The following is a 20925-nucleotide window of genomic DNA, read 5'->3' as shown; positions in this document are numbered from 1 at the left end:
GCAGAGGGAGTTGCGGGGCATCCTGGGTCCTGTCCCAGTGCCCCATGATGCATTGCTTCACATCCCACCAATCCCTGTGCTTCCATCCACATTTGGTGCCATCTTTCAACAATTTGTGCTCTGCCTCTTCGGTCTGCAGGAATGGATCCCGCACTGTTGACCAATATGCTGCTCACTCTCACTAACACGTCACGAGTGGCAGTGAAGTTATTCCTTAAACTACAAAGTCAAGAGCAAAAAGAAAAGGAGTACTTGTGGCACCTTAGAGACTAACCAATTTATTTGAGCATGAGCTTTCGTGAGCAGTTTGACATTGATCTTGCCACATGTAGTAGCTATGACACAAAATTGCATCTGAAGAAGTGAGCTTTTTACCCACAAAAGCTTAGGCTCAAATGTATCTGTTAGTCTTTAAGGTGCCACTGGACTCCTTGTTGAAATTGCTTGTGGCATTCACGGAGGTGCTGACCACAGTGGAACGCCACTTTTGGGCTCAGGAAACAAGCACTGAGTGGTAGGATCACATTGTCATGCACATCTGGGATGATGAGCAGTGGCTGCAGAACTTTCGGATGAGGAAAGCCCCATTCATGGGACTGTGTGATGAGCTCACCCGCGCCCTGCAGCGCAAGGACACAAGAATGAGAGCTGCCCTGCCATTGGAGAAGCATGTGGCGATTGCACTGTGGAAGCTGGCTACTCCACACTGCTACCGATCAGTCGCTAACCAGTTCGGAGTGGGAAAGTCGACCATTGGACTCGTGTTGACGGAAGTGTGCAGGGCCATTAATCGCATCCTGCTCCGAAAGACCATAACTCTGGGCAACATGCATGACATTGTGGATGGCTTTGCACAATGAGCTTCCCAAACTGCGTAGGGGCGATAGATGGCATGCATATTCCAATTCTGGCACCAGACCACCTAGCCACTGAGTACATTAATTGCAAGGGGTATTTCTCAATGGTTCTCCAGGCACTTGTGGATCACCGTGGGCATTTCACGGACATTAACGCAGGCTGGTCTGGAAAGGTGCATGACGCACACATCTTTTGGAACACCGGCCTGTTCAGGAAGCTAGCTGCAAGCAGGGACTTCCTTCCCAGACCTGAAGATCACTGTAGGGGAAGTAGAAATGTCCGTTGTGATCCTAGGAGACCCTGCCTACACCTTAATGTCGTGGCTTATGAAGCCATACACAGGGCACTTTGACAGCAGCAAGGAGTGGTTCAACAATACGCTGAGCAAGTGCAGAATGACTGCTGAGTGTGCTTTTGGCTATTTAAAGGCCTGCTGGCGCTGCCTATATGGGAGGCTGGACCTGGCCGATGACAATATTCCTATGCTTTTAGCCATGTGCTGTACACTCCATAATATTTGTGAAGGGAAGGGTGAAAGCTTAATGCAGGTCTGGACTGCTGACGCTCAGCGCCTGGAGGCTGAATTTGAACAGCCAGAGACCAGGGCTATTAGAGGGGCGCAGCACAGGGCCATAAGGGTTAGGGATGCCTTGAGGCAGCAATTTGAAACTGAAAGCCACTAATATTTTTTGCTATGCTCAGGAGTGCAGTGCTTGTAATGCTAGGAGGCGATTGTGATGGTGCAGATGATGCACTATGAAGGTTTAAGAAAATTGTCTGTTGCTTTGCAGGGCTCTGTTTGCTTTCAATTAATATAATAAAGATCGCTTTCAAACCAAAACAATTATTTTATTAAAAAACAACAGCCGAAGGTGAGAGCAAACAAAAAAAACCACATCAGCACTGAGGAGGATGGGGGAAGGGAGGGTCCCCAGAGTAGATGGGGTCCTGGGACTGTTAAAGATTTGTGTATGTCCAGGTATCATATCTATCCTTCTCCTTTGGAGTACAGTGCAGCAGGTACTGTACTTCAGCAGGACTAAACTGCAGAGGGCTGGATGTTCAATGCAGTGGGCACTGAGAGTCCGCAGTGCTGGACTGTAACAGGGGAAGAGTGGAATGCAGTGGGTACAGCCTGGAGCCAGGAGGTTGATAAGAGTGTGTTGGCGGTGTCTGGGGGACGCATGGCAAAGAGTTTTGCGACAGCGGCTGCAGGGGAGGGCGGATGCGGAGCTGCTAGGTTTGCAATGCTAGTAGCGCCTGGAACATGTCCGCTTGGCGTTCCATAATGTTTTAAGAGCTGCTCCGTGGCTTCATTCTGGTGTGCCGCGTTCTCCTTTCGGTCCCTCTTCTCACTGTCTCGCCACTCCTTCAATTCTTGGTTTTCGGCCGCAGAGTGCATTATGACATCATGCAGAAAGTCCTCTTTGGTTCTTTGTGGCTGCTTTCTAATTTTGCGCAGCTGTTCAGCCGGCGATAACAAAGAGGGAGGCTGGGATCCCAAGGTCATATCTGTGGAGCCAAAATGCAACATTTTACAGAAGCAGTATTGTTTGCAACACACAGACCACTGGTTCAGTGATTTAAAACACAGCCACTATTCACATACCTATCACTAACTGGCTGACTTTAGGCAAGCACACATGAGCCACAAGACCCCTAAAATGGTGAGTAACCACAGGGGCAGGGGAAATGAGTGTACACTGAGCATGTGGCTCTTTGTGGGAGCCAGCACTGTAGCATTACTGTCCCCACATTTTCCACAGGCTGTGTTCATTATGGAAGATATCTCGCAGCTGAGAGTGAGCAGGGAATCAAGGGAGGGTCTTCTCCAAGACTGTGGCTTCCGCCCTGGCCCTTTTGCAGCTCGCCTGTGTGCAGCATTGGTCCCTCCCTGCCCCTCCATGATGGCAGAGTGGCATGGGAAACTTACCCTTAATGGGGCAAGAAATAAAGCAGCTCTGCCAAAGAACCTGCAGCAGCAGACTGCCCAGTATCTCCATGAGAGTTTTGTGGAGATCTCTGAGGCAGATTCCTGTGAAGTGAGGGAGTCAAACACCACCCTATCTGCCGCTCAGACTACACATGTGGTGGTACGCGCATCATATAGACACAACCCTATTTTCTGCAACCCTCCTGCCCCCAGCAACTCGCTTCAGTGATTCCCAAAATCAAAGGCACTTACCAGGGGCCTCCTCTCCTGTTTATGCTTCGCCAAGCTCCAACAGCTGTGACTGGCTAGCCTCCTCCGGGGTAGAGAAGAGCTTCTGACAGCATGCATCTCTGACCTCTGAGTCGTCCCCTGCCTCAGGGTCCCCCGCCCCCTCCACATCCTCATCCAAGATTTCCTCCTCCTGGCTCGGTCCACTCTCGATTGGCATGCGAGCCACCGAAATATCCACAGTGGCCTTCGCAGTGGAGGTGGGGTTGCCACTGAGTATCGCGTCCAGCTCTTTGTAGAGCTGGCAGCTCGCAGGCGCAGCACCAGGGCGGCGGTTTGCCTCCTGCGCTTTGTGGTAGGCGTTCCGCAGCTCCTTCACTTTGACACTGCACTGCAGTGTGTCCTGGTCATGGCACCTTTCTGTCGTGCATCGTGAAATCTGTCTGTAGGTATTATAATTCCTACGGCTGGAGCACAGCTATGACTGCACTGCCTCCTCTCCCCAAATGCTGATCAGGTCCACCAGCTCAGCATTGCTCCAAGCGGGGGATCGCCTGGTGCGTGGAGCAGGCATGGTCACCTGGAAAGATACGCTGAGACCACTGCACGCATCACCGAGCAAACAGGAAGGGGACTTTCAAAATTCCCAAGGAATTTAAGGGGTGGAGCTCACGGTTCGTCACCTGAGGGCAGGGCAGTAGAGTTCAAACTGATGACCAGAGAAGCAAGAACAGGCATTGTGGGACACCTCCCGGAGGCCAATCAGGGCACTGTAATCGACCAGGGTGTCTACATTGGCACCATAGCACTGTAGCTCCAGTGCAGAAAGCTCTAAGCCTCTCGTCAGGGTGGGTTTTTTACAGCGTTGCAACTGCGCAGTCTCTGCGCACTAAGTGGCTTGGCAGTGTGTACACCTCAGGAGTTACAATGCAGAAAGCTGCTTTATTGCTTAGAAACTTGCCAGAGTAGACAAGGGCTAAGATAACATTACAATCAATGAATTATTGAGGAATTGGTAAAGACATTTAATCCTCTTCTAACATAGCTTTTAAGACAATACATCTTTATGTGGTTAATGTTCTCTTTTTTTAGCTTGTTTTTTTTTTTTAATATGTAAAACATTGGGGATCAGATAGATGTGTACTTTCAACCAGCTCAAATTAGAGATGTTTGAAACACGGGGGGAAATATCAAATTTCTGCATTACTACTTTAGAAGGCCTAGGAAGTGAAATAAGATCATAAACTAAATATAGATCTGCTATAAAGACAAAATATATATCTGTATAAAACTAGAGTAGTGATGAAAGACATTCTAATACTGCTAAAATAAGCCTGGAGTTGAAGTGTCAAGGCCAAACAGTCAGCTCTGTTGAATACTCTGACTTAGGGCAGGTCTACGCTTAATGCACTTCAGTGAAAACACTACTATGCTGATGGGAGAGCTTCGCTCGTTGGTGTAGTTAATCCACCTCTGCAAGAGGTGGTAGCTCTGTTAATGGGAGAAGCCCTTCTGTCAACACAGTGCTGTCTACATCATGGGTGAGGTCAGTATAACTGCGTTGTTCAGGGTTGTGGATTTTTCACACCCCTGAGCAACATAGTTATACCAGTGTAAGTTTATAATGTAGACTTGGCCTAAGAAAACACTTAAGTCTGCTCCATAGTAATCCATTCCCTGCAGGGTTCAGGTAGCAACTTCAGGAACAAATGCTTTTTCTTAAGGCAATGCCTGCATTAGCAATTAAAATTATTTATTTGTTGGTGTAATCCCTAACAGCGTTGGACTCCCAGGACTTAGTCAACCTTATCTAACACAGCTACTGCTCTGTTAGTCGAGCTTGTATTTCAAACATGCTTTTTTTCCCTTCTAGGCATGTATGATGCTCATAACTTTCTTGCCATACACGGTAAGTAAGCTTTACATTTTCATTCATGTTTAATATGGCTGCTTTAACTCTAAAAAATACCTAATCAAAGCATTCAGAAACTCTAGAGAGCATTATTATGACTCCTGAACCCCACTGCAGTGCATATGTATTATTTTTCTGATAATCCTAAAAACTTAACACATTAAAACATGATTAGGGCTTCTTGATGTGCGTTTATTAATTTCATTTTGGGGTGTTCTTTTTAAGAATTTTTTCATTTAATGCAGATGTCCAAAATTGGGCTTTTGGGGGGCTCTTTGTGTATACTGTAATGAGTTGTGTATGTGTGTGTGTTTGTATATATAATATGTTTGTGTGTGTGTGTATGTATACATACACACACAAACATATTATTTTTATATATATATATATATATATATATATATATATATATATAGTGACAAAGCTCTGTCCTTGCCTCCGTGGGTCCCGTGTTTCCTGGCGGATTTCGCTAGCCTCAGAGGCTCACTGTGATCCTCCACGTAACCCTTCTCTCTCTAGAGACAAGGGTCACAGTCTACTGAGCCATTTTCATCATAAGCCAGCAAGGGAGGTGAGGAGAAGTTATCCTTCCTTGCACAGTCTCTGTTGTCTCCCAGTCTCAGTGATTAATCAGGGGGCAAACATGGGGGGGGAGCCTGGGCCCACCCTCTACTCTAGGCTCCAGCCCAGGGACCCTAATAGTATCAGCTATTGTAGCTGACCTTTTAGAAACATGACATGTACAATTCCCTGGGCTACTTCCCCCACAGCAGCCCTCACTTCCTCAAGCTCCACTTCACCCTTACCTCAGGGCCTCCTTCCTTGTGCCTGATATGATGTGTACTACTCAGTCTCTCCAACAGCACAACTTCCTCCCACAGCTCCTGAAGTGCACCCCCACCTGACTAACTGGGAGGCTTTTAACTAGTTTCAGCCAGCCCCTGATTGGCTTCAGGTATCCCAATCAACCTAGCATTCTCCCTGCCTTCTGGAAAGTTCTTGATTGGCCCCAGGTATCTTAATTGACCTGGAACAGTTGCCATTTCACTTATCCTTTGTACCAGGGATTTGTTTAACCTGGAGCTAATATGTCTATCTCCCACTACTTTTCTATAGCCATCTGGCCTTGCCCCATCACATATCCCCCCCCCTCTGCTCAACACCATAGAGTTGGGCAACTTGGGATGCCAGGCATTATGCTCATGACAGACCATCAGCATTGCCATGGTGGCATCCAGCCCTGTGCCGTATGTGGAACTGAAATATTGAATAACTCCCCATTCACTGAGCACCATTCATCTTGTGCGCTGAACAAGGCCAAGATTCTGTGGCAAAAAGTATTGGGTCATGTAACTAAAGACTGTGTTATAATGGATACGCGCAAGAGGACTGAATTCAGGTTGCACAGGCAGACTTATTTCTGGCATTTCCTAACTTTGGGGAGCTGGACTTAGCAATCTCCCCACCCTTCTAATGTACTATTGGTAACATTGTATGTACAGCAGGCTCAGCTGAAAGCAGCTGACATAGCAGTCATGGTGAGGACCATAGCCACTGAGTCCCCAGTCCTGCAGTGAGTACGGTGCGGGTGCAGGGATCTGGTCATACAGAGTCAATTGCAGGATTGGGGACCAAAGCTGGTACGAAGGAGTTCAGGGTTAGTCAGTTGCTTTGGGCCTCTCCCTACCATTTAACAACTCCTGCAACACCAAATCTATGAACACCCCAATGACCGTGGAAGCCATGTATTGCATGAGTTGGGCATACTTGTAGCCTACAGTCAGTGGAGTTATGCCAAGGAGGAATTTGTCTTGTTTGGATTGTTCAAGTTTTAAGGTTAAATGAAAGTAGAACTAGTAAATTCCTCATCTCTGCTGCTTTCCTTTATTACATCTTAAGAAATTATTTAACCTGTTTACATTTTTCTTGTAGTTTTCCTTAATGGCCTCCTTTCCAGGTGTACCTTTTGGTATTTTCATGTTTAGTACTTGTGCTATTGTCATCGGCCTTATCCAGGTACGGGTGTCACTCATTTACTTTTTTCATTCATTATTAGAGACTAGATTTTATTAGATTGAAGTACAATTAGATTTATTAATATAGATCTAGAACATTAGGAAAGCTTCATATAAAATTTTGTGATATTGCTATTATTAGTGTATGGTTTTTGTGATAGTGAAAGATAGGTAACTCAGACAAGTGCCAAATCATGTGGTGACTGTTTTCACTATCCCAAGTCAAGCTAGTTATCTTGCAGTATGAAAAAATTTAAGCATTTGAAATGCCAATAAAGACACAGATGCAACCAAATCAGGAAGTTCAAAACCCATTGAATCATGATAAATTTGTTCTAAAAAGGAACTCGAAAAGTAGCAGTTGATGGACTGTATGATGATGATGATTTTTCCCCCTTACTGGAGTTCTGAATGGCTGCTCAATATTTTGTTCTGCGAGCTTTTTAGTACAGGTACAAGGGCTCCACCTTATTTTTAACCATTAAGTATAAGGGAACAGCAGATCTTAATGAAACAGTTACCTTTATCGACGGGATTGAAAATTGCACTGGTCACAGGACCATGACTTCATGTATTAAGTCCAGGATTATACTGGACTGTATTGAGGCAATGCTTGTGAGAGACAAGTGACAGATTTAAATCACAATATTTTATGAATCACCAGAGCTAGAAATAAGCTCTCTACATACTTGGAAGTATGGGAACTCCAATTCTCTAATAAAATACATACATTCTAGCCCAGGTAGGTTTCAAGAGTGGACTTCACAATCGTCACTATTACTGTACTATATCTTTCCATTTGAACTCCAGTATGATTTTACTTGCCGCTCTGTTGAACTGCTACACCTTGAACTAAGTGCTTTATATTGGCTGAAAGTTTTGAACTTCAGATTTTAAATGATGTACAAAACATTAGCAGCCTTGAGGTTTTTGAGGAGAGGACTTGCTTTCTGAAGGGAAAATGAAACCCCAGTTCAGCGGTGCTGAGAGCCATTGAACCAAAACGCAAACCACTATGATGGAAACCACTTCAGGCCAGGGGGTGCAGCAGAACCCCCAGCACCTATGCCCCAGTTACTAAAATCTTTGCAAACTTTTTGTAATGTTTACTCTGTGAAGTCTCTCCTTAGTCACACAAATCTTAGTCTGCTAAATTCAACCCAAAGTTTACATCTGCTTCTGCTACTCAGGACCCTGGTAAGTCAAAGCCCAGTGAGGTGAGACTGCAGTGATGCAAGGCAACTGTTACCTCCTTGTCACTGGTGGTGTCAGAGCCAGCACTGTCTGAAAAGTAAGCAGCCCTTGCCACTGAGTGGGTGTGGCTAGAAGATGCACTGATTAGTGAATTCCCTCCTAGCGACTTACTAGTGGAAATCAAATCAGTCCTCGCCAGGCAAAAACACCAAGTGGGAGAAGCTGGCAGTTCCATCCTCCCTCGGAATGAGTTTCCCCCAGAGAGTTAGGTGACTTGTAGGCACAGGGAGATGTAATTTACACATCCTATCATCTAGCTGGCTGAATGTAGTCCAGTATCTCTTACCTCTGCAATGGCTCCCTTTCAGCCGGACCTGAGACTGAGTTCTGTGCTGCTAGATTGTCAGGCATTTTTAACATCTATACCAGCCTCTGAACTTATTTTGCTCAAGGAGCCTCACTCATGGAGCAGGACCCCATTGTGCTAGGCGCAGTGCAAACACAGAACAAAAATGTCAGATGGGGTGTGGTGGTGGGGAGAGAATACAAAATCTCTGCATAACTATGTGTTATAACTAGGTATAACAACGAGTCTGGCAGAGGCTGAAAAAAACCCAGCCTTCTGACTCACAGTCCCTCTCAAACCACTAGCCCTCTCCCTGATTTAGTAAGTGCAATAGCTCATGGCCTGCCATGGCTAGGAACCAGTTAAAATGGTTTCTGGTCCTGAAAGCATTTCTAAGCACCTGGTCCTGCAGTAGTTATCAGAAGAAGAAAAATGGATTCCTGACTTCACACATTTCCAGACTCCGTTGGCATGAAGAGCATGGAAAGCAGTTGGCACAGCTTGGCCAGCCTATTCATTTTCACTGTTGGTTTGTTTGCCAAACCAGATGCTTTCTTCAGTACTTGCAGAAGGGGTAGCTCAGTGGTTTGAGCATTAGCAATTTAGTGATCTGGGGCAAAATAAGGGACAGTACTTGGTCCTGCTGTGAAGGCAGGGGAGTGGACTCAATGACCTTTCAAATGACCAACTCAATGGTTCCTTCCAGTTAAGAAATTTTATTTTATTTTTATTTTTTTGTGGGGGTGGGGGGAGGGATAGCTCAGTGGTTTGAGCATTGGCCTGCTAAACCCAGGGTTGTGAGTTCAGTCCTTGAGGGCGCCATTTAGGGATCTGGGGCAAAAATTGGGGATTGGTCCTGCTTTGAGCACGGGGTTGGACTAGATGATCTCCTGAGGTCCCTTCCAACCCTGATTTCTATGAAATCCATTGTTGGGTGAAATTTTGCCATTTGCACAAGCAAACAAATTTCAATTAGTAGAAATAATTTAAATTATTCTCTCCTGATAAAATTGTAAATTTTTATTTATCCCCCCAGAAATACTGTCTGAAAGATCTCGTCACTTTCTTACCAAAGTGGGGTGACCTTGGGCCAGCGGGAGTGGGCAGTGAAACGTTCATGTGTGTGTGTGTTTAAATGATTTGGTGAACAGGTTAAAGATGGAAAGAGATTCATTAGATTGAAAGTTGGGGGGCAGAGACCATGCTTTTGTTTTGAGTTTGTACAGCGCCTAGCACAGTGGAGTCCTAGGCACAATCAGTCCTAGGCACTGTCAGTGGAAAAGTTCAGAGACTGGTTTAGATACATATCTGAAGTTCAAGTATTTACCCTTTGACCGACCTCTTCAGACCTTCACAAATCCCTTTCCTCTATAGGTCCCACTTTCCCCTGACCTGCAGCATGTGTTTTCCTCTGGGGGAATGCCTAGCTGCCTGCTAGTTGCTGTGGTGGGTCTCCTTGCACTTCAGAATAATAAGGCCCAGGGTCTTGCTCATGTGTGCAGCGGTGGTGATGTACACATCCTCCATTAGTGCACCCTAACGTGCATGGTGGAGATGTCTTCACTGCAGCTGGCAGTGAGCCTCTCAGTCCAGGTAGACAGACTCCCACTAGCTCTGTTCAAGTTAGCACACCAGAAATAACAGTGTGGACATTGGGGCACAGGCAGCAGCTCAGGCTAACCACCCAAGTCCAAGTCCTCCTGACTCCCTGGGTCTCAGCTCAGGTGGCTATCCTGAGCCGCAGCCCATGCCACAGCGTCCCTGCTGCTAGTGCACTGGCTTCAGCAGAGCTAGAGCAAGTCTGTCTAGCTGGGCTGGGAGGCTTGGTCCCGGCAGCAGTGCAGATGTACCCTTAGTGTTACGCAGTGCCGGAGCCTGTGAGATTCCCCTCTCCATTCCTGTCAGATCAGCCCTTCTCAGGAGAGCAGAGAGCAGCAGTTAGCATGCTCTGGGGCTTGTTGTATTCGAGGTTTTCTATTGTTTGGGTCCCAATTTAGAATTACAGTTTTGACTTGTGTAAATATCCACTGTAAATCAATAATTTTCTCCTCTCTGCAGGCAGTGATAGTAGCCTATGGCTTCTATCATCCCTACTTGCTGAATCACCAGATACAGATGTCTGAAAACCAGGCCTTCTACAAACATCATATCTTACAGATCATTCTAAGAGGACCAGTCCTCTGCTTTTTAGCCGCCGTCTTCTCCTTTTTCTTTATCCCAATGGTAAGCTCTTTAAACAACAATCATTCTAAAAAACACGTTGTACTGGTTGAAAGTGTGACCTGACAAACTTCATCAGTCACATTCAGTATTCTGCCTAATAAAGTGTCACACTGATTATCATACCCAACCTTAACCTTGTATAATTCAGCAGTTTAAGCCCCACCACTGAGCAGATCTAAAGCGCGTCTGCACAAAATGCTAGATATTGTAACACAGGGGACGCTCTGACGCCAGCTGACAAGTGGATTAGGTAGTGGTTCTCATCCCCTCCCGTATCATTACAGCTGAAAAGACAGTTGAGTCATGACTCCCATCTAGGTTGCGACTCCCATCTAGGTCGCAACTCCCTAGGTTTGCCTGAAACTCCTCAGGTTGGGAACCCATAGACTCAGTGATCTAAAGTCTTTCCCATGTCAATTTCTGTACCACAGAATTTCCAGAACACTGATTTGTTTCTCGATTACCTGCCGTCACGTGGCTTAATCTGAAACACTGTCATCCCGTGAAGGCTTTTAGATCACAGGAAGCAGTATGATGATGTGTCATGGACATCAGAAAAATGCTCTGCTGCTATCCTTGTCTATTTGTTTTAGCTTCTCAGGTCTGGACACACTCTTGTAATGCCTCTTCAGAGGAAGATCTTTCAGGCTAACAGTAACTTTAAGGCAGCAGGTTGCTGATAATAAACAGATGGAACAAAATTAATGTGTGAGGGTAGGTAAAATAAACATCAAATTACATAAGAAACAGGCTAAAAAGCCTGACAAATGTAGTTCCTGTCATTGACACAGCACAAGAACAGCTAGAATCAGTAGATCAGTCAGCAGCTAATGATCAGACTTGCCATCCCAAAACAAACTCCTCTGGCTGAGTCCCAGGCACTCACAGCCAACTCCTATTCCATCTTCATTAAATGGAAACCAGTGACCAGCTCAGCTCCCTCCAGCTCTCAGCATCCACAGACAGAGTCCTCTAAACAAAGTCTCTTTATGGAGCTGCTCCTGAGATACCCTGCTTCTGCTTGATGCCCCTTCAGGCATTTTGTACTTCTTTCGTTTGACTTTTACTTGAGACTATTCCACAAACTGCATCAACCTTTTGATATATTCACAGGGTTGAGGTGACTCGTCTTGAATTACAAAGCCAAAGTATGCAAAAACTTGACAACTTAATTTAAAATAAGCACAACCTGTTTTCCCTTTCTCTGACACACCCCCCCCAACCTTCCCCCCCCCCCAATTTCCACTATACACAATGCAGAATGAGTCATTCACCAATGTACTCCTTTGCAAGGGGCTAACCCACATCCTGTGCTCTTTTAGGCACTATCTAGAGGACTGAAGTAGTGCTTGTGCTAGTTGTCATGCTGTCTGGAATGACTCACATCTGTGAGTGCCTACCTCAGGGCAAAAAAACAGGAGACACAGCCCAAAGTGGTGGTGTGTTCTAGAATTAGATTTCACCAAGACAGTGACAAATGTGAACTAGATAACTATAGGTTTCAGAGTAGTAGCCATGTTAGTCTGTATCCGCAAAAAGAAAAGGAGGGCTTGTGGCACCTTAGAGACTAACCAATTTATTTGAGCATAAGCTTTTGTGAGCTACAGCGAATTGGATAACTATACTAATCTTGCCATGGAGTCACAGACAGTGCCCTTAGACCAGGGAGTAGTCAACAGGTGGACTGGGGGCCAAATCCAGACCGCCAGATGCTTTTGAATGGACTGCAAAATATTTTTATGTACTTATTATTATCATTATTGTTATTATTTTTGAATGATTTTCTCTGGAGTCTGGACCTTGACTATACCTTGACCAAAAAATTTGGACCTTGACCAAAAATAATTGATTGCCGCTGCTAGACTCTCCAGTCTGTCTTACCACCCAGACAAACTGAACTTTGTGATAAAAGGTCGCTCAAATCAAAAATCACACCACATCAGGTTGCTCCCAGTCCCAAAGGATCAGTCACTTACTGCAGATCAGTTGGTACTTTGGATCTTACACCAAAGACAACACTGGTAGCCAATTCTCTAGTAAACTAAGTAAAGGTTTATTAGCTAAGAAAAGAAAATGAGAGTTGTTGAAAGATTAAAGCAGGTAAAATATATGCACAGGTAGGTCATAGTTTGTAAATCTTAATAGTGGAGGAGGCAAATATTAGAGTGTGCTCATAATATTCAAGATGAAGATTAGTCTTGAGAAACTGCATGTGAGCTACTGACATTGTAGTGTTCATGTATTTGTTGGATAAATGTGTTAATGTAGTGATTGTTCAGTTCAATCACTGTCATAAAATGTATATTTTCTACTACAGCCAGGGTATTTCAATGTTGCAAATTCACGAGTTGCATGTTAAATCAAGGATAAAAAGAATAATTAATTTTTAACTTAAAACAAAATATTTGTATTTATCTTGTAATAACTGAAAACTAAAACTTTTCATTTTTTTCTATAGTCTTATGTTCTGCTTGGGCTTGTTATCTTTCTTCCACACATCACTCGGTTAATTATTTGGTGTAAAAATAAGACTGGTGGTAAGTAACAGTATCCATAAGGAGTGCATTTAATTTTAGATACTCTACTATATTGTTAAGTTGATATATTAAAATATGATGTATTTCACAGTCCCCTTTCTTGTCAAAATTTGAATGAAGCTGTTTTAAAAGATCTAAGGTGCAGTAGAATCCACAACAAGCTTGTTAGTAATTCTAGTTCCACTGTTTCTGTTAGGGACACACCAATAAACTTTTAGTTCTGTCCTTCCATTCTATCTCTTTCTGGGAACCTTTTTCCTGGCTATACCTAATTTGAGCTATACCTGAAGAAAACACACACATCAAGCTTCTCCTCCAACCCCTTTGGAAAGGAGCATAGTAACTGACTAATATCAGAAGTGAGATCTCTGTCTGATCACTGGCTCTGGCCCCAGTAGTAGTATCTTCCCCCTCCCCAAATTCATATTTAAAAAGTATCACAGAATCTGTTGTATATAGAACAGATACAAGCAAAGTATTCCAGAGGGCAGTGTCAACTACTTGGAGAGAAGAAACATTGGCAATAGACAAGTATTGTATTCTTCTTAGTGAGCTGTAGCTCATGAAAGCTTATGCTCAAATAAATTTGTTAGTCTCTAAGGTGCCTCCTTTTCGTTTTGCGAATACAGACTAACACGGCTGCTACTCTGAAACATGTTTATTATGGTTGTGCATAAGGAGCATCCAAGAATGGGGCCCTATTGTGGTAGTACATGGTCACTTCCCCAAACAGTCTGTAATAGTTATAGACCAGACAGACACAGGTGAGGGAAGGGGTATAACACACAGCAGAGTGAGCAATGTGATAGCAGCTAATGGCATGCTATTCCACTACTTTGTATGTGTGTGAGAGAGAGAGAATTTCGTTAGGAAGGGATCAGCTAAGAGGGAAGGGAAGAATGGTGGAGGGGGACAGGGCAGGGACGAAGAGGGTAAGAAGGCTGGGTGTGGAGTTAAGCCAAGGTGAAGAGACTGGGGGACAGCATACTGGAACACAGGATTGTCATACAGAGCGAGATCGTTGTTTCACAAAGGCTGTGGTTTTGCCTCTGCCGGTTGCCAACACCTAATGCTTCAGAGGAAGTGAAAGGTTTTCCATAATGCACTGTGAGTGGGGCGAGGGCAGATATTTTTCTCTCGGTGGCGGCAATCCTTTAATGCCTTGAAGCATGAGATTTGCTTACCCTTACTCTTAATACACCCCTCAGTTGTCCTTTCAGTTCCCCCACCCCATCCTTGGTTGGGGTGCGCTCGTCTAAGGCTCTAAGGTCCCTGTTCCCCTCCCAGAGCTGGCTGCTGAGCACAGAGTCCAGTCTTGTGGGAAGAGCTGGGAGCTTACTTCTTGCAAAGCCCAAGCACCCCTTCTCCTGACCAAAGACTGGATTTGCAGGGAAGAAGGCAGCTTCCCCAGCTGCTGCAGACAAACTGTGTAGGACAGAATTGAAGGCCTCCACTGAGCACATGGGACTCCATCCTCCCCATATGGGTGGCTGCTGGCTTGGGAGAGCCAAGGGGCTGGGTGGATGAAGAGCTTGGCCCCAGCTCAGTAAGCACTCAGCCTTTCTGAGCAGCAGAGTGATATTCTCCCACGCGGGCAAAGGAAGAGCACAGGCAGGGCTGCTGGTGCATGCTCCTCACCACAAGGCACCGAAAAGCCTTTGCAGTGAGGCCTGGCTTGCAGACAGATTTTGTACTGGGCTCACAATCTCAGGATGTGAGATTTTTTATTTTGTCCATTCATTTATTTTTTATTCCAAGAGCTAAACCTTTAGTGTGGACGTAGTTATACCTGTATGAAAGTGCCTTATGCTGGGGATAGCTTATTCCTTCTGCTGTGCAGAAATAGTTATACTGGTATAAGCTCCTTTATACTAATATAACTGCAGCCACACTGTAGTGCTTTCCCTATACCAGTTATAGACACTGCAGTATGCCTGCTGTGTGTCGACATGCCCCAGGCCTTTCCAGAAGAGGCTGTTTGCTGAGCTGGGGCTAGGAGAAAGGGAGGTCGATTGTGCAATGGAAAGGAATGAACCACAGGAAGTGGGTGAAGTCCTTTGCAGGGGAGTGAGTGTATGTTATGGGTGTCCCATGGGACTGTGAATGAAGAGCTCATTGGAGTGGCTCCTTAGAAGCAGCTATGTCATGGGGATTGATACAGGAACAGGCCTCAGGTGAGGGGTACCATGGTTGAGGATAGACTCAAGCAAGGACGTGCACATATGGGAGGTGTTGCCTAAGTGGGTGCCTGTAGGTTGGGAGCACATGGGGTGATTGTTTGTAGAGCTGCAGACACAGGCTCTTGCTTTTTTGGTTTGAAGCCATTAGCAGCCGTACCCTTCCCCAATCCCCCCTCCCCAGTCATGCCAAAAGATCTTGCTGCTCCAGGGAGGTGGGGACCAGGGTAGCTTTCCTGCAAGATTTAGGCTGGGATTTTAAAGACATTTAACTCCCATTGATTCTCAGTGAGATTTGGGCACCTAATTAGTTTAGGCCACTTTGAAAATCCAGCTTTATTGCAAATTTTTCACTAGCTATATCCCTCAATTTATATGGTTACCCTCTTTCTTTCTCATATCAAAATGACATAATAAAACACTTATAAAGTGTAATAAAATAATAAATGACATAATAAAACAACTATAAAGACTAAGGAAAAAGAAGACATTGTATGCACTTTTTCTTTATGGCATTATGGTAACTTTTGTTGTGTGCAGTATGATGCTTTGACATATCACAGCAGTAGAAGCAGATGCTTGGTCTTGAGAGGGACTATAAAGAGATGAGATGCTGGTGTTTGACTCATTTAGCTTTCAAATATGAGTTTTCCTTTGATTCCTGGAAATGCCTGATTACTTCTCTGAATCTGGAAGTGTTTTTTTGATATAGGTAGCTGTCAAAAATATAAAGTGAAGGCTAACTACCTTTAAATCCCTCCTGGCAAGAGGAAAAACCCTTTCACCTGTAAAGGGTTAAGAAGCTAAAGATAACCTCGCTGGCACCTGACCAAAATGACCAATGAGGAGACAAGACAGTTTCAAAGCTGGAGGGGGGAGGAAACAAAGGTTTCTCTCTGTCTGTGTGTTGCTTTTGCCGGGACCAGAGCAGGAATGCAGGTCAGAACCCCTGTAAAGGGTTAATAAGCAATGTAGTTAGATATGCGTTAGATTCTGTTTTGTTTAAATGGCTGATAAAATAAGTTGTGCTGAATGAAATGTATATTCCTGTTTTTGTGTCTTTTTGTAACTTAAGGTTTTGCCTAGAGGGATTCTCTAGGTTTTGAATCTGATTACCCTGTAAGGTATTTACCATCCTGATTTTACAGAGGTGATTTTACTTTTTCTTCTATTAAAATTCTTCTTTTAAGAACCTGATTGCTTTTTTCATTGTTCTTAAGATCCAAGGGTTTGGGTCTGTGTTCACCTATGCAAATTGGTGAGGATTTTTATCAAGCCTTCCTCAGGAAAGGAGGTGTAGGGCTTGAGGGGATTTTGGGGGGAAAGACGTTTCCAAGTGGGCTCTTTCCTGGTTATATTTGTTAGAGGCTTGGTGGTGGCAGCAATAAAGTCCAGGGACAAAAGGTAAAATAGTTTGTACCTTGGGGAAGTTTTAACCTAAGCTGGTAAGAATAAGCTTAGGGGGCTTTTCGTGCAGGTCCCCTCATCTGTACCCTAGAGTTCAGAGTGGGGAAGGAACCTTGACATAACAGGCATACCACTCCATTGAACTTTACTGGGTGTCTCCTCAAGCTAAAACTGCTATAGAACGGGAGATCCAGGATATGCTACACATGGGGGTAATCCGCCCCTCTGGCAGTGCATGGGCATCTCCAGTGGTTCTAGTCCCCAAACCAGATGGGGAGATATGTTTTTGCATGGACTACCGTAAGCTAAATGCTGTAACTCCCCCAGACAACTATCCAATGCCACGCACAGATGAACTATTAGAGAAACTGGGATGGGCCCAGTTCATCTCTACCTTGGACTTAACCAAGGGGTACTGGCAGGTACCACTAGTTGAATCCGCAAAGGAAAGGTCAGCCTTCACCACACATGTTGGGCTGTATGAATTTAATGTACTCCCTTTCGGGCTGCAGAATGCACCCGCTACCTTCCAAAGACTTGTAGATGGTCTCCTAGCGGGATTAGGAGAATATGCAGTTGCCTACCTTGATGATGTGGCCATATTTTTGGATTCCTAGGCAGAACACCTGGAACATCTACAAAAAGTCTTCAAGCACATAAGGGAGGCAGGACTAATTGTTAAGGCTAAGAAGTGTCAAATAGGCCTAAACAGAGTGACTTATCTTGGACACCAGGTGGGTCAAGGAACTATCAGCCCCCTACAGGCCAAAGTGGATGCTATCCAAAAGTGGCCTGTCCCAAAGTCAAAGAAACAGGTCCAATCCTTCTTAGGCTTGGCCGGATATTACAGGCAATTTGTACCGCAATACAGCCAAATCGCCGCCCCACTGACAGACCTAACCAAAAAGAAACAGCCAAATGCCGTTCAGTGGACCGAAGAGTGTCAGAAGGCCTTTAACCAGCTTAAAGCGACACTCTTGTCTGACCCTGTGCTAAGGGCCCCAGACTTTGACAAACCGTTCCTAGTAACCACAGTTGCGTCCAAGCGTGGTGTGGGAGAAGTTTTAATGCAGGAAGGACCGGATCAAGAATTCCACCCTGTAGTGTTTCTCAGCAAGAAGCTGTCTGAGAGGGAAAGCAACTGGTCAGTCCGTGAAAAAGAATGTTACGCCATTGTCTACGCTCTGGAAAAGCTACGTCCATACATTTGGGGATGGCGTTTCCACCTGCAAACCGACCATGCTGCGCTACAGTGGCTTCATGCCGCCACAGGAAATAACAAAAAACTTCTTCGGTGGAGTTTAGCTCTCCAAGATTTTGATTTCGACATCCAACACATCTCAGGAGCTTCTAACAAAGTGGCTGATGCACTCTCCCATGAAAGTTTCCCAGAATCAACTGGTTAAAATCGTCCTTGAGATGTGCAAAATATTGTTAGTCTTTCTACTTGGTAGTATATTTAGATGTGCATGTGTCTTATTAACTCTTTTTTTTCCTAGAGCTCCATGAAGAAATCACAGCCAGCGTTTCACCCTATCTGTGATTTGGGGGGCGTGTCATAAATATAAAGGGAAAGCGAACCCTCCTGGCCAGAGGAAAAACCCTTTCACCTGTAAAGGGTTAAGAAGCTAAAGATAACCTCGCTGGCACCTGACCAAAATGACCAATGAGGAGATGAGATACTTTCAAAGCTGGAGGGCGGGGGGAAACAAAGGGTTCTCTCTGTCTGTGTGTTGCTTTTGCCGGGACCAGAGCAGGAATGCAGGTCAGAACTCCTGTAAAGGGTTAATAAGCAATCTAGTTAGATATGTGTTAGATTCTGTTTTATTTAAATGGCTGATAAAATAAGTTGTGCTGAATAGAATGTATATTCCTGTTTTTGTGTCTTTTTGTAACTTAAGGTTTTGCCTAGAGGGATTCTCTAGGTTTTGAATCTGATTACCCTGTAAGGTATTTACCATCCTGATTTTACAGAGGTGATTCTTTTACTTTTTCTTCTATTAAAATTCTTCTTTTAAGAACCTGATTGCTTTTTCATTGTTCTTAAGATCCAAGGGTTTGGGTCTGTGTTCACCTATGCAGATTGGTGAGGATTTTTATCAAGCCTTCCCCAGGAAAGGGGGTGTAGGGCTTGGGGGAATTTGGGGGGAAAGATGTTTCCAAGTGGGCTCTTTCCCGGTTATATTTGTTAGACGCTTGGTGGTGGCAGCAATAAAGTCCAGGGACAAAAGGTAAAATAGTTTGTACCTTGGGGAAGTTTTAACCTAAGCTGGTAAGAATAAGCTTAGGGGGCTTTTCATGCAGGTCCCCTCATCTGTACCCTAGAGTTCAGAGTGGGGAAGGAACCTTGACAGTAGCTCTTCTGTATTTAGTGCACCTGGGACCATCTAATTTGGAGTAGCACTAGAGCTCTATCTTCTAAAGACAGAGAAAGGGCTAATAAAAAATGACTGATGGAAGTCCTCCACTCAGACTGGAGCCCCAAGATCCATTAGAGATTCCTGAGCTGTAACAGGGTTTCTGTCTTGTGACTTATCAAAATATTGAACTAAAACACTAACATTGAGTCATTGTTCACCTCGTACCTACAGTGTGTGAGATGCTTCTGAGATGAGTCCCGTGCCGTGAAGGCCTTCTTATTGAAACAGGCAACATAAGCCACAGGAAAGGAATGGCTGCAGTGGAAAGCAGCGTGATTGAATTGTCAGATTGAGCAGTGCCTTGTTACTTCCACAAGTTTGAGATTTGAGAGAGCAGGGGCATCAGACTAGACTGTTGAAGTTCTAGTGTAAAGCTTGTTGTTGAATGTTTTGATTTACACAGAATACAAACTAAACTCCTGAATTATGGTTGGCAGGTCCAGAAGAGGAGGAGGAACGTCATCGCTTAGAGGCCTTCACTTTTTATCTCAATGAACCTTTGAGTAAGGAACGAGTGGAGGCGTTCAGTGATGGCGTGTATGCTATTGTTGCAACCCTGCTCATTTTGGATATATGGTAAGGCTTTGTGCTGACTGACACACCCTGAGTTGTCTGATATAAATGTAATGGTAATAATAATACCTGCCTCTTACATAGCGTTTTTCATCAGTACATCTCAAAGGCTTTACAGTCTTGAATATATTTATCCTCTCGGCCCCCCGTGAAGTAGCACAGGGCTGTTATCCTCATTGTACAGATAGGAACTGAGGCTAATGATTTGCCCACAGTCATGCAGGTTGTCTGTGGCGAAGCAGGGAATTGAACCAGGGGCTTCCAAGTCCTCATGGGGCTGTATGTGGGTACATACGTTGTCAGGTGTTGAAAGAGAATGGACTTATTTTATTTTGATGTATACAAACAATTGCACCAATCCTCTTATCCTAGTTACCCTAATGTAAACAAATCATACAACCAAACTATTAACAAAGAACTCTTCTCGCCTCTCCATGTGTGAATCAGTAAACCCTACCCCTCTTTAATGCAATTATACCAGGCTTCACATACTCCATTCTCAGAAGTTTGGAAAAGACGATCTAGCCACATATTTAGAAAGTCAGATGCTGGCTCTGTCAGGCAAAGGGTTAGGAAGCTGAATTCTGTTCTGGTTCTTATATCATCAACAGAAATTATAATTTTCAGAGTAACAGCCGTGTCACGCAATCACAGACATGAAGGTCGCTATCTTAAAACAAAAAAACTTCAAATCCAGACTCCAGCGAGAAATTGCTGAATTGGAATTCATTTGCAAATTGGATACTATTAATTTAGGCTTAAATAGAGACTGGGAGTGGCTAAGTCATTACGCAAGGTAGCCTATTTCCCCTTGTTTTTTCCTAACCCCCCCCCCCCCCAGACTTTCTGGTTAAACTTGGATTTAAACTTGGAGAGTGGTCAGTTTGGATGAGCTATTGCCAGCAGAAGAGTGAGTTTGTGTGTGTATGGGGGTGGGGAGTGAGAAAACCTGGATTTGTGCTGGAAATGGCCCAACTTGATGATCACTTTAGATAAGCTATTACCAGCAGGACAGTGGGGTGGGAGGAGGTATTGTTTCATGATTTCTGTGTGTATATAAAGTCTGCTGCAGTATCCACGGTATGCATCCGATGAAGTGAGC

General features: G+C 44.6%; 1 protein-coding gene across 4 annotated transcripts in view; it reads left to right on the top strand.

The window, feature by feature from the left end:
- Positions 1–20925, top strand: part of TMEM175 (transmembrane protein 175) — a 50446-nt gene that overhangs the window by 26757 nt on the left and 2764 nt on the right. For 2 of the 4 annotated variants that reach the window (XM_073345823.2, XM_073345826.2), the window contains 5 exons: positions 4893–4928; positions 6864–6947; positions 10545–10709; positions 13168–13246; positions 19688–19826. In XM_073345823.2, coding sequence (XP_073201924.1) covers positions 4893–4928; positions 6864–6947; positions 10545–10709; positions 13168–13246; positions 19688–19826 — 503 coding nt within the window. The remainder of the gene's footprint in view (positions 1–4892; positions 4929–6863; positions 6948–10544; positions 10710–13167; positions 13247–19687; positions 19827–20925) is intronic. The other 2 variants (XM_073345824.2, XM_073345825.2) reach the window with 2 other exon arrangements.

Source organism: Lepidochelys kempii, chromosome 5 (genome assembly GCF_965140285.1).
Source record: "Lepidochelys kempii isolate rLepKem1 chromosome 5, rLepKem1.hap1, whole genome shotgun sequence".
Classification (NCBI taxonomy): Eukaryota; Metazoa; Chordata; order Testudines; family Cheloniidae; genus Lepidochelys; species Lepidochelys kempii.
The sequence above is the reverse complement of the archived record's forward strand: the minus strand, read 5'-3'. Positions and strand labels throughout refer to the sequence as shown.